This window comes from Sprattus sprattus, assembly GCF_963457725.1.
Source record: "Sprattus sprattus genome assembly, chromosome: 11".
NCBI classification, from domain to species: domain Eukaryota; kingdom Metazoa; phylum Chordata; class Actinopteri; order Clupeiformes; family Clupeidae; genus Sprattus; species Sprattus sprattus.
The window spans coordinates 21130739-21145738 of record NC_137909.1 but is presented as its reverse complement, the minus strand read 5'-3'; the positions used below and the strand labels follow the sequence as shown (position 1 = coordinate 21145738).

At 45.0% G+C, this 15000-nt stretch overlaps 1 protein-coding gene across 3 annotated transcripts in view; it reads right to left on the bottom strand.

Annotated features, from left to right (window-relative positions):
- The window catches only part of sardh (sarcosine dehydrogenase), a 63246-nt gene that overhangs the window by 20293 nt on the left and 27953 nt on the right, over window positions 1-15000 (bottom strand). For all 3 annotated transcript variants that reach the window (XM_080848075.1, XM_080848073.1, XM_080848074.1), the window contains exons 10-13: window positions 8052-8142; window positions 7621-7762; window positions 3386-3469; window positions 1648-1761 (exon numbers count right to left, since the gene is read on the bottom strand). In XM_080848075.1, the coding sequence (XP_080704201.1) occupies window positions 1648-1761; window positions 3386-3469; window positions 7621-7762; window positions 8052-8142 (431 nt within the window). The remainder of the gene's footprint in view (window positions 1-1647; window positions 1762-3385; window positions 3470-7620; window positions 7763-8051; window positions 8143-15000) is intronic.

The window sequence follows — 15000 nt, the reverse complement described above, 5'->3', positions numbered from 1 at the left end:
ATGTGTTAAAGTAAAATGTACATTTTTGTTTTATTCTATAACCTACTGGCAACATTCCTACCAAATTTCAAATAAAAATATTGTCATTTAGATCATTTATTTGCAGAAAAATGACAATTGGTCAAAATAGCAAAAAAGATGCAGTGTCTTCAGATCTCGAATAATGCAAAGAAAACAAGCTCATATTCATTTTTAAACTACACAATACTAATGCTTACACTTAGGAAGAGTTCAGAAATCAATATTTGGTGGAATAACCTTGATTTAAAATCACAACTTTCATGTGTCTTGGCATGCTCTCCACCAGTCTTTCACATTGCCGTTGGGTGACTTTATGCTACTCCTGGCGCAAGAATTCAAGCAGCTCGGCTTCTTTTCATGGCTTTTGACCATCCATCTTCCTCTTGATCACATTTCAGAGGTTTTTTATGGGATTCAGGTCTCGAAATTGGGCTGGCCATGACAGGGTCCTGATCTGGTGGTACTCCATCCACACCTTTACTGGCCTGGCTGTGTGGCATGGAGCATTGCCCTGCTGGAAAAAACACTTCTCAGAGTTGGGGAACATTGTCAGAGCAAAAGGAAGCAAGTTTTTCTTCCGGGACAACGTTGTACTTTGCCTGGCTGAGGTTTGTAAAAGACCATAAGGGTTGAAAAAGCGGACTGGAGGTTCTTCTAAGTTCGTCTTCTCTGATGAGTCCGATTTCACAGTAGGTGCAAGACTCTCTGGCTTGTAGGCCTCTCCAGGTCTCCGTCTAACCATCAGACGACCATGTGTTGGGCAAAGCTGAAAATTGGACTCATCAGAGAAGACGAACTAGAAGACCCTCCAGTCCGCTTTTTTCAATCCTTATGGTCTTTTACAAACCTCTGCCAGGCAAAGTACAACGTTGTCCCGGAAGAAAAACTTGCTTCCTTTAGCTCTGACAATGTTCCCCAACTCTGAGAAATGTTTTTTCCAGCAGGGCAATGCTCCATGCCACACAGCCAGGCCAGTAAAGGTGTGGATGGAGTACCACCAGATCAGGACCCTGTCATGGCCAGCCCAATTTCGAGACCTGAATCCCATAAAAAACCTCTGAAATGTGATCAAGAGGAAGATGGATGGTCACAAGCCATGAAAAGAAGCCGAGCTGCTTGAATTCTTGCGCCAGGAGTAGCATAAAGTCACCCAACGGCAATGTGAAAGACTGGTGGAGAGCATGCCAAGACACATGAACGTTGTGATTTTAAATCAAGGTTATTCCACCAAATATTGATTTCTGAACTCTTCCTAAGTGTAAGCATTAGTATTGTGTAGTTTAAAAATGAATATGAGCTTGTTTTCTTTGCATTATTCGAGATCTGAAGACACTGCATCTTTTTTGCTATTTTGACCAATTGTCATTTTTCTGCAAATAAATGATCTAAATGACAATATTTTTATTTGAAATTTGGTAGGAATGTTGCCAGTAGGTTATAGAATAAAACAAAAATGTACATTTTACTTTAACACATACCAATAAATAGTAAAACCAGAGAAACTGATAATTTTGAAGTGGTCTCTTAATTTTTTCCGCGGCTGTATATCATAACTGACATTTATATTGCCCAACGCACTAATGGATAAACGCACACACACACACACACACACACACACACACGTACCACATCATGATGAGGGGGGAAGCCAAACGTGTACTCTTTTCCAAGCAGCTCACTGTACTTGTCGTTGGAGTTTTTGGGAAGGTCATATGCTCCATAGTAGTCATAGTCCAAAACCTTTATCATGAAACACACACACACACACACACACACACACACACACACACACACACACACAAAGTCAGCTATGCTTTCTTTCAAAGAAAACCGTATTCAGATGAAGCTTCAAAGTGAAGCTTGAAATAAAGGGGACATTACCGTTCCATGGTACATGATATAAATAATACTTAAAAGTCTTTGATGATATAAGTATAGAGTATGTACGTAGAAGTATAGAGTATATATAAATTATTTAGCTTGCAAGCTGACAGCTCGCCAGACTTGCATATAACACCTTTAAATGATATAAATAATGTTCATGGCATGACAATCCTGCAGAACTGAGGGCCTGATTTACTAATATGCGAGCGCTTCTTAATCTGCGTTCGCAAATTAACGCACGGTGTTTTTGCGCATTTTACTTGGTATTTATCAAGCCAGATCTGCGCTGGGCAAACTGTGCTTACTCCGCCCTATAAAGAGCCTGATTTACTAAGATTGATTTGCGAACGCATCTTTGCCAGGCGCACATTAACGCACGGTGATTCCCCGCATTTTCCGTGATATTTATCAAGCCAGATACGCGCTGGGCAATCATTATTTAGCGAACCGTTAAAAGACTGGAGAACTTGCCAGCAAGTTACTGCCACCATGGAGATTCGAGGAAGAAAAAACTAGGGTTCAGCGAATAGATAGCGAATAGATAGCGAGATAGATATATTGGTTCACGTTCGCTCAATCACTGAACCTGATTCAATGGGTTATATTGTTGTTTTGCCCGCCATCATCTACAGCGAGATGTTTAAAAGAACACGATTATAAATAATATGCTATTGGTGGCATTAATGCATAAACTGTCTATTATAACAATATATATGTGTACATGGCGAGATTAATACATTCTACAAGGGACATGGGTTCACTACAATATATCCCCACTGAAACAAATACATTTACCAAGTAGACAGGCCTCTCCAAAATCATCGTTGCTCAATCATGGATAAATGGCACTATTCCGAAAGATAAAACTGTCATGGACAGACCACTTCCACGTAAGTAATGGTCATGTTGGCATCACATATGACCTGGACATTCATTGAATATGTGTGCTTTCTGTTTCGGTAAACGTGTTCGCGGATTGAAGGTGGGACTGTTTGCATGTGGGTGCGATCAATTTCTCCAATTACGTTTGGAAAGTTTAATTTCATATATATGAATATATGAATTATACGAGTTGAAACAAATATTTCTGTTCGCTGTCTCTGTCTATGTCTTTGCCTTGCTGCTGCCATATCAACGTTTTCAGACTCAGTGGAATGCGCTTGGTTAAGACGTGCTTTTATGAGGCGGAGAATTAGCCTGCAAATCAGAGATGTGCGCTCGCCGGGCAGTTTAGTAAATACCACGCAGTTCATCATTAGGCGCACTCCTCCCATTAAATAGCGCTACACGCCTACGTTACCACCCACGTTTCCGAACCATCCCACCTGTTTGCAGGTACACACCCTCAAAGCGTTAATATGCGCTGCGCCAGCTTAGTAAATACCGTTTTTCGTTACGACCGCTATTTTACGCCAGAAAATGGGCGCAATCCTGTTAGTAAATCAGGCCCTGAGTCTCTTTTCGACTGCGTCTGACTCACCGGGGCGGGTCCCTCTCTGTGGAACCAGCCGGGTCTCTCCCATCCGTGTCTCTCCTGGAACACACAACCCTGGTCCTGCAGAACCTACAACACACGATAAAATCATTACAACATCATCATCATCATCATCGTCCTCACTGAGTAGACATTTCACAGCTGAAATGTCAGAAATCATCACTATTTTTCTCTTTATCACTATGACGTCTTCGATACAAGCAGTCAGGACCACCGCCATCATCTCCTTCATCATCATTACCATCATCATCACCAGGGATGTCATGATCATTATATCCTTGTTGCTCCTCAGGGTCACTTTATACATCACAAACAGCTTAGTCATCACTATTACAAATGCAACTGCCATACTTCTGCTCTTCCTCCTCCTCCTCTTCCTCCTCCCCCACAGTATCTTCATCCCAACACAAAGTCTACCACGACACACAGATGCTTCACAAACACCAGTAGCACGCCCACATCGGCCCCATGACCTCATCTCCCTGTCGCTGTATTTGACCATCACAGCAGTTACGCTCCTTTGTGCCGCAGTTAACAGAGCTGCATGCTGCAGTCATATCTGGTCAATGCTTAACGCAGTGCTTTGACAGGCCATTTCCTCAGACACATCATTGCTGCTCTCCTCAAAGGGGTTGTGGGAGTGATCTAGATCAGTGAGGATCAAACACACACACACACACACACACACACACACACACACACACACACACACAAACACACACACACACACACACACACACACATCCTCATAGGGAGCCTCTGACTCAGTCCATAGTGGATATATAGATCAAATAAAACATTGGAAAAATGTCAGCACACTAAAATAGTAATGCTTAACATTTTTTTTTCATGTTTTCAACCATCCCCAATTTTTGGGGATTAAAAAATCAGTGTGCGCAAATTTGGTTTCAATCCAGCATTACTGCTGCCCTGCAACTGAGCCCTACCGTGGTTTCTAATTGGAAACACCTCAACTGCCTTGTCAACCCAGGAATTGGAAGCAGGCCCTCATGCTGGCTACTCCACAACACACCTCCATTCTCTGACGACAGAAGATGATGTCTTGTTTTTTAGTTTTTCTTCCTTAAGGTCAAAAAAGCGGTGGTGACTTTATCATGATGATTAATCAGTGATCCCTAGCAATGACCCCAGGTAAGTGTAAACACAGACTCATCACTGCAGAGGACAATAAGCAACAGAGATGACTTTTCATCTTTCTATTTAGACTGTGAGTTGGGGGGGGGGGCGGGGGGGGCAAGACTGTTAAGAGCCCTTCAGTGATATGCTACTAACCATCAAGGAAATAGGCACTGATTCATAATGTGGTTCATTGAAAAGAACATCTCAAGAATCCATCCACATCGCCACCCGCAACTGCCCTCTCAGGCTGTGGGAGGAGTGGTTGCTAGGTGATCTTGCTGCCCTTGCTCTGGACTGAAGCGCCTCTGGGCAGGAGTCAGGCCGACAAAAGACCTCCACTTTCTACGTTTTTTTTTCACTCTCTTTCCCCCCCACTTATCTGCGTCACTAGCCTGCCGTTCAGTCACTGAACACTGTTATTTATTACATTTGTAATGACAATAATAATGTGTGATTACATTTTCTAAAAATAATGCGGTTGTTGCCATGCCGATGAAGAGTCTTCTGAGTGCTTCAGCTTGGCTGATAATGCGGCGCAATTCTCCCATTAGTCTACGGAGTGGGGAAGAGCGTTAATTAACTGTTTTATTTAATAATGGAGCTACACTTAAGACAAAACTACATCAAAGGGCTCAAGAGATGTACAAGTGTACAGGTGTGTGGGGGACAGAGACAAACTGTGTGTATAAAGGGTCTTTGTGAGTGTGAGTGAGTGTGTGTGTACAAGCCAAGCTCCCACGCTTCTTTCTTGCCAGCTCTCACTTCAATCAGACAGAGCAACCCGAGAGCAGATAAGTGTGTGTCTTCTGCTCCGGGCTAGAAGGAAATATTCAGTCGGGGCGTCTCAGCCGAAGCCCCTTCTGCGCTCCGTGGCGTTTGTCGTACTAATTAAGCTTGAGCTTTTTATTTTGGACCATCTTTAATTCAGCGCAGCCATTACCCAAAAGGACGCGCTGCCGGCCAGATTAATGGCACTACAGCGCTCAGCTTAGCTGGCTGAATGACTCTGGGTATTTCTGGAGCCACTTAAGCAGCCATCTTTTCTCAGCAGTAACTTAGCAACAAGTGCCAAGGTTCTCTTGTACACGCATACACACAGAACACACACACACACACACACACACACACACACACACACACACACACACACACACACACACACACACACACACACACACACACACACACACACACACACACACACACACACACACACACACACACACACACACACACACACACACACAAATCAGTGCTCATTTGTTTGCTGTTTTATGCAGACTCTGGTAAGGGTTTTTCAACAATGCTCTTATCATATGAAAATGGTCGTGAAGTGGGTTGAAGAGAGACAATTATTATCATAATTATTATTAGTTAACATTGTTAATGTGTATTGTACAGTTTAAGACATCAGAACAAGGGTGGAATACATGGCAAGTGAGAGGAAAAAGTGAGAAAGCATTCAACAGTAAAAACTCTAAAAATTGTAAAAAAAAATATTAAAAAAGGAGGCTTAGAATATACAGTGCAATGAGATGGACAGAGAGGGAAGGACTGAGAGAGAGAAAGGGAGAGAGAGAGGGAGAGAGAAAAATAGAAAAAGAAAGATATAAGAGGATAAGACAGGTTGTTTTGGGCTTTTATCTGGCCATTTAAATGGCCATCGCTCACCCGATTAGAGACGGACACACTGGCTCTGACAGAGCCTAATAGAACAACTGCTCTTCAAGCAGGTCTCTTCACAGCAATTACAACACTTAACCTTCTCCTTCCTGCGCTCTCTCTCTCTCTTCTGTACTCTCTACCATTTTTTCTCCTGCTCTCCTACCATCCCTCTCTATCCCTTACTTTCTATCTTCTGCTCCCTTCTATCTCTTCCTCCTGTTCCCTCACCCTCCCTTCTTCTTTCTCTCCATTCTGTTATTTTTCTCCTCTTCCTGTTCTATCTCTGCCCCCCCCCATCTCTTTCCCTCTTTCCTGGCTGCCCCCCTCTCTCAGTATCTCCAGACAAGCTTCAGTCATCTAGCTGCTGTACTTCCCCTAAGCATCTGTAGATATGAGTGTGAGTTGTAACTAGTTCCAGTTAACGAAGGGGATTCAAAGAGCCAGCAACAGGGACTGAATGACAGCAGAACAAAGAGACAGAGATAGCGAGAGAGTGAGAGAGAGAGAGAGAGAGAGAGAGAGGAAAAAAGACAGGGAGAGGGAGAAAGGGTGAGTACGGAGCTAAAACAGAGACTTTAAGTGGTGGGAGGCTGTAACTCACTCACTCACTCATTCACCCACTCACTTACTCGCCCACTCACCCATTCACTCACTCACTCACCCATTCACCCACTCACTCATTCACTGACCTATTCACCCATTCACTCACTCAACAAATTACCCATTCACTCACCCATTCACTCACTCACTCACCCACCCACTCACTCACCCATTCACTCACCCACTCACTCACTCACCCATTCACTCACTCTCTCACCCACCCACTCACTCACTCACTCACTCACTCACTCACTAACCCACTCACACACTCACTCACTCACCCATTCACTCACTCACTCACTCACTCACTCACTCACTCACTCACCCATTCATTCACTCACTCACTCACTCACTCACTCACTCACTCACTCACCCACTCACTCACTCACTCACTTTCAACCTTTCAGGCATCATTAAGGCATATCCAACTGGTGACTAACATGTAAACTAAGGATTGTCCGATCTTCTTCTTCAGTTTGTTTACCTTGCAATTAATTATGGTATACTGGAGAAATTGTAGTGGGAATGTTATGGTACACGATCCAGTGAATTAAATGTACAGTTGACAACTCTGACAGCACTACAAAATGGCTGATTCACTATGAGGTAGACTATAGAGTGGTGAGTAGACGATCCAAACACAGCTACTGACTGAAACCAACACGCATGAGCGAGATAAGGACTAAGTGAAGGATGCTTGGAGGAGAGCAAGAAGGAGTAGAGGAAGGATGTGGTAGGTACACAGACAGATGGAGGAGAGGAGGAATGACTTGAGAAGAGAGGGGAAAGGGATTTCAGGGGTCTGGGTTGAGTACCTGGTGGAAGGGGTCTCTCCTCATGTTGCGGCTGGCCAGAGGTTCGTCAAAGGGGAACACCACGGAGTAGTTCTTGGCATAGGACTCGTGGCTGCGCTCACGGATCCAGCGGTTGTTGTTGGTCAGAGAGTGGTGGAACCGCCTGGGAAACAGAGTAGTGGTCATTCAGAGGGCAAGAACATGCACACGCACACAAGCACACACGCTCACACACACACACACAAACACACACACACACACACACACACACACACACACACACACACACACACACACACACACACACACACACACACACACACACACACACACACACACACACACACACACACACACACACACACACACACACACACACACACACACACACACACACACACACACACACACACACACACACACACACAGCTAGAGAATTATAGGAAAGTTACCTGATGTCATAGCCATACATGTCCTTTTCGGGACGTCCATAGATGATCCAGTGAGCCAGCTCTCTCCCACACCCTCCACCCAGCATCATACCTAAAGGAGCAGTCAATCAAGCTGTCAGTCACTTATCCCAACAGACGATGCCATCCGACAGCCTTCAATCAAATGCTATCGTCTGACAGCCATTAATCCAACAGTGTCCAATGCATCTGTCGACAAATATGTCTGTCAAACATGGGAGGGTTCATAGTGGGTTCAAGAGCCTATCAAAATCATCAGAGGGGTGACAGACAGCTGTCTGTCACTTCTCCATGACAACACAAGAGCAGAAAGTGCATCAAGAGCAGGCAGCTGATGGCAGGAATACAAATCACTGTAATTATTACAGTAAAAACACAACCACTGATACAATGAAACCCGTAGGTCTGTAATGTTACATCATTTTACATAACACTGACATAGTGATGAATTGCAAGCATCAATGACAATAGCTCAGAATAATCAGGTGATGTAAGTTTATTTCCTGGGATAGATTGATGAAGCTCAAAAAAGCGCACGCACACACACACACCCACACACACACCCACACCCACACCCACACACACACACACACACACACACACACACACACACACACACACACACACACACGCGCACACAAGCACTCATGGTCTACGACATCACCAGGTACACACACACACATGCGCGCACATGCACGCACACTCATACACTCACTCATTCATGCACACACACACACAGACACACACACACACACACACACACACACACACACACACACACACACACACACACAGACTGGTCTCTAGGTACAAGTAATTGGACAGGCTCCCAGCATCATTCATTCTCCACATATGACTGCTCGCACACCTGGCATGGGCGTTAATGTGCTTGTTACAACTCTGCAAATGTGTCCCTCCTCTCTAATAAGCCATAGCACAGCGTACCTGATGAGCCCTTTACCGGCACTTACACCAACACTGCTTGAAGGCGATGACTGGCAAAGGCACAGACCAAACAAAACCCTGAACCATGAGTAGGTGACAACACTCACTCACAAATAAATGACCCTCAATAGAGCCAGGGGGGGGGTTATAAAAGACCTTTATAAAGGTATGAAGGGAAGGCAAAGCAAGTTGATTTATATGGCACAATTCGAAAACTTTGGTAGTTCAAGTGTTTTACAATAAAAGAACATACGGAAAATACAATTTTAAAGGTACAATGCATTTAAGGTGTTTGAAGAGTTATTTTCATTCAGTCGGTTCTTGGCATCTTTCCAAACACCATTTTCTTCCATGCACACATAGTTTGAGAATTCTAAAAAGTGAAATAAAACTAAATCTCACAATTGTGTCGTTCCTGTCTATGCTGGTGAAGGAGTTTGAAAATAGCTTTTGTGTGGAGGAAAAGGAGGAAACTAATGATTTGCCTGACAGCATTGCTATAATTCTATCCTTTCAAAATGGCTGCCAACTGTGGGAGTGGGTGGACAGGCCAGAAGTTAAAAAGACAGATGGAAAAAGAAAGGGAGGAAGAGAGGAGGAGAGAAAGAGAAGAGGAGAGGAGTGGAAAGGAAAGAAGAGGAGAGGAAGAGAGGAAATGAGGAAAGGAGGAGAAGAGAGAAGAGAAGAAAGACTGCAGGAGAGGAATAAAGGGGAGAGGAGAGCAGTGAGCGTGAAAGAGTACAATAGGTGACACTAAAAAAGAAAGAGGATTAGTTGGGGGGGGGGGTTACTGGAGAAAAGACAGGAGAGGACAGGAGAGGACAGGAGAGGGGGAGACAGTCCCAGAGAGACAAAAGGCACAGAGGAAATAACAGTCGGCAAGAACACAGGTGAAGTGAGTCCTGGGTCGGGTCGGAAAGAGAGAAAGAGAGGGAGAAAGTGTGAGTGAGAGAGAGAGAGATTCATTTATCATTATTTGTATTGTATGAATTCTGTTCATTATATTTGTCCTTCTCTGTGTGTACGTCATTTGTATAATATGTATGTGTTACGTAAATCAGCTTTGGCAATAGTGTTCCAAAACATTCATGCCAATAAAGCTTCTTTGAATTGAATTGAATTGAATTGAGAGGGAGAAGGGAGGGAGAAAGTTTGAGAGACAGTGAGAGGAAAGTGAACAGCGGGAGAAAGATGGGTGTCACTAATGCGCTGTCCACAATGCCTGGAAGCTTAAAAACTAGTAGGCTAACACGTGGCAAACTCTCGCTATCTGTCTATCTCTCTCTCTCTGTGTTTCTCACTCCCTTTTGTTCTTTCTATATCCCTGTTTCTCACACAGTCTCTCTCTCTCTCTCTATCAATCCACCTCTCTCTCTGTCTCTCTCTCTGTCCCCCTGTTCTTCTCCCGCTCTAAAGGACATTCTGCCCATTAGTGGGCACATGGGCTCATTAACATGGGCTCCTACTTCAGGCCTGCTGACTAATTACAGCCCACATGTCCCACTGCAGTGTGCGTTTGTGTTTGTGTGTGTGTGTGTGTGTGTGTGTGTGTGTGTGTGTGTGTGTGTGTGTGTGTGTCCCAAAACAGCCCTGCATCACCATGTCCCCAACTACGCAGATTCACTCACACTTTCACACACACACACAAATACACTCATATCTACACTAACTAACACACACACACACACACACACACACACACACACACACACACACACACACACACACACACACACTCACACACACACACACACACACACACACACACACACACACACACACACACACACACACACAATCACATACACAGCCTAACTCTGCTCTGGCAGATTTTGGCAGAGCCTCCGCTTCGCTTGTCATTGTCAGTAAAGAGACTCACACACTCTTCAGCCATCCCTTCAGACTCGGGAGACAGATTGGGTAACTGCCAATTACCCACTCCCACACCCTACCATCCCCCCCATCCCCCCAACCCCACGCACCCCACTCGGGGACTACAGACGGGGGCAGGGTGAGTCACATGATAACCTATAATGAGACCCACAGCTGGACTTGAATGTTCACACAAGGCATCTTTAGAGGACACCAGCGCTTATGGCAGATGAATAGAGAGAGGCAGCAGGCCTTTGGTCTGAGTGGGCGACCTTCTCGGTTCTGTAACCGTTGAAAGGTACCGTGGGCGGAGAGGTGAGTTGTATCAGAACATCAGGGGTTGCTGTAAAAGGACCTGGCCCTGAGAGCAAGCCAGACACCATGACATGAGAGAGAGAGAGAGAGAGAGAGGTAGAGAAAGAGAGAGACTGAGATGGGTCGTCAAAGCAGTCTCTGAACCTGGGGGGCAGGTGGCGCAAGCCGATAAAGCCCCCCACTTATGGGCTGTGACATTTCTCAATCCTCTCCCCACCTCTTCTCCGCCTCGCTTCCTGTCATACTGTATCTTCAACCGTCCTATCCAAATAAAGGCATACAAAAGCTCAAAAATAAATCTTTAAAAAAAAGCAGTCTCTGAACCACTGTCTGTATATCTGTAAATGTCACGACAGAAGAAGTAATGGCGGATAGAAAGCAGATGCGTGAGAGAGAACGAGAAAAGAGGGAAAAGAAAGAGAAGAACAAAAAGGATGGATAACCACTGAAGGTGTGGATGAGAACAATAACAGAGAAGGAAAGAGACAGAGGGCCCTATCTTGCCGATCAGAAACGCAAGTAGGACGGCGCCAAGCGCAAGTAGCTGTGTGGGCGGCTCTATGGCGCAGTTGCTATTTTAACGGCGGAAAAAACACACTTGCGTCCAGCGCAAGTGTCAAAAGGGTTGGTCCAAAGGAGGTTACTCAGCCATAGGTGTGGTTTGGGCGTAATATGCAATAAACCAATCGGAGCGTCATTTCACATTCCCTTTAAGAGCGAGAAGCGCATAGTCCATAGCGGCTTGTTATTTTGATGGCGGAATTACCTGGTGGAAGACCGGAGAAGTTCACAGCCGAGGAGACCGACGTGAGATTTACACCAATTTTTTGGCAAGCCATATATAATTACAAGGAAAAAAAAGTATTTACCACTTGAGGAAATCATTTTGAAATCCATATCCAAGATATTTTAAAAATAAGCATACATGTAGCCTACACATTGACCCAAATGATTCAGGTTAATTGAAGCTGCGTGACATTTGATTTATTGTATGGCTTTGTAAAAAGCCGGGAGATAGATATATATGGGGATGCGAGAAACCCTCCAAAAGTAAGCAAAGTCAAGCAAGCATGTCAAGATATTGCCGTGATTGTTTCTGCAACGGGGCACCCGAAAACGTTGCCGAAAACGCTATAATGACGTCCGGAGACGTGGGACATCCAAGCTGGAAGGTAACACACGTTCTCGTGCCTTCACGGGAGGTGGATTTGCCTCGACCCAGGATCTGACGGCAGCAGAGGACATCGCCACGTCTACCCTCACGCCTGAGAGCGTGCAGGGATTTGGGGGCATGGAAATCGGCACCAAAGCCAGTGCACCAGCTGACCAAACCCAAGGTACATAAATAAAGTCCACATACCCAGAGATGAGTTTACAAGATTTATAATAATACTGGCATTAAATAAATGCAACAAAGCCATACAATACATCAAATGTCACGCAGATTCAATTAACCTGAATCATTTGGGTCAATTGTGTACGCTAGATGTATGCCTAGTTTTTAAATGTCTTGGATACGGATATCACAATGATTTCCTCATGTGGTAAATACTTTATTTTCCTTGTAATTATATATGGCTTGCCAAACAATTGGTGTAAATCTCTCGTGAAGACGACAGAAGTAAAGTGTAGCCTACAGGTCCTATACTGTGCGGGCAAGCACATGCGCCCTTAAAATAGCGTTCTGAATACGCGTTACAGACTTTAGACATTGCGCCTCACATTAGACCAGCTTTTTTTTGGTCAATGGCGCACGGCGCACGGCGTTGTTTTGAAACTGCAAAATACCACTTGCGCCAGAGAAACGCCTTCTCTGTTCCGCCCCCGCCCATGTCGACGCAAGTTCATTTCGAAGCGCGCCTCTGGAGGGAAAATCGCGCTGTGCGCCGGGTGCAAGATAGGAATGATACATGCGTCGGTGACAATGTCAATTGCGCTGGGTGCAAGATAGGGCCCAGAGAGTCACTCTCTCTCTCTCCTTCTCTCTCTCCCTCTCTCTCTCTCTCATGTTATGGTGTCTGGCTTGCTCTCAGGGCCAGGTCCTTTTACAGTAACCCCTGATGTTCTAAGATGTTCTGATGCCATTCACCTCTCCGCCTGCAGTTCCAATGCGGTTCTGTTGCGTCTCAGATCTGGTAGTGTTGATGAGAAGAACAAGAACAGAGAAGGACAGAGACAGATGGTGTCCATGTGTGAGATACATGGCTTTGGCGATTATGACCTCACTCATTCACGACAACACAGGAATGGTGATTTCGTTTGATCTGATTTTTACATTAGCAAAATATCCGTCAAAACACTGTTGAGCCCATTTTAATTTGAAAGCGAGAATGTGTAGCGAGGACACACAGAGAGGTAAAGATATGCAAAGTGTGTGGGAAAGAGGAAGGATAAAAACCTTTTTTTAGAGACGGAATGAGGGAGAAAGAGACAGAGAGAGAAGAGACAGCGGGAGAAAGAGAGATTTTCGTTCTGTTGTTATTACAGTTGATTGATTGTCTCATTGCTTTCAATTTGTCTTCACTGTTATATTGTCATTTTGTACTTAGGGGACACTTCTTGTTACAGTCGCTCTGAATAGAATTTAATTGCACTGAGAGAGAAGATAAAGACAGAGAGAGACAGAGAGAGACAGAGAGAGGGAGAGAGAGAGAGAGAGAGAGAAAGAGCAGGGAAAAGCTTAATCTAGTCATTCCCTTCAAAAGAGGCTTCAACCTTTCAGTAACATGTCCCCTTGACAGTAGAAATCTCCCATGATGCTCCTATTCATCAGCACCCTGAGAGTTCCCAGCATGCCTTGTGGCGGCCGTCACTCCCAGTGGCAGGAGAGTGCCAGTCAGCTGTGACTCTCCTCTCCTCTCCTCTCATCTTTTCTCTCCTCTCTTCTTTTCTCTCCTCTCTTCTCCGCTCCATGGCAGGCTATCTACAGAGAACCCCCACGGGTATGTAATCTCCTGCCCCCGCTGCCCTCACCTACACACACACACACACACACACCATTCAGACATGCACACATACACACGAAAGCACACCACGCATTCCATACACACACACACCATTCAGACCTGCGCATACACCACCCATACACGCAAAGGCACATACATACACACCACCCATGCACACACACACACACACACACACACACACACACACACACACCATTCAGACCTGCGCATACACCACCCATACACGCAAAAGCACACACATACACACCACCCATGCACACACACACACACACACACACACACAACTACCCATACACACACACACACACACACACACACACCCAGCCCAGAGCAGTGGAGAACAGCAGATCTTGACAGCAGGACAAGTGAGGAGAGACCGAGGTGAGGACATGAGTGATGGACTCAACAGGAGGCGCCAGCAGGGAAGGACACTCTCAGCGTGTCCCTGCATACTGATCAAATCACACACACACACACACACACACACACACACACACCATCTGACACATGCTCTCTAACACATATTCGCAAACACATGGTGAAACGCAGGCACATGTGAATACACACACACACATCATGCACCTATGAACAACACACACACGCACACAGACATATACACAGACACACATACTGTCCACTGTCATCTTTCCATGTCTGTGTTCATCTTCCTTTCTTCTGAACTTCCAACCACACACACACACACACACATACCCCTCTCTACCAACAATCATCTCTCATTCTCTATCTGTCTGTCAGATACACACACACACACAAACCCAAAAGAAGACATATGTGGATAGTCTCAATGAGTAGGATAGGAAAGGAAAGGGCAA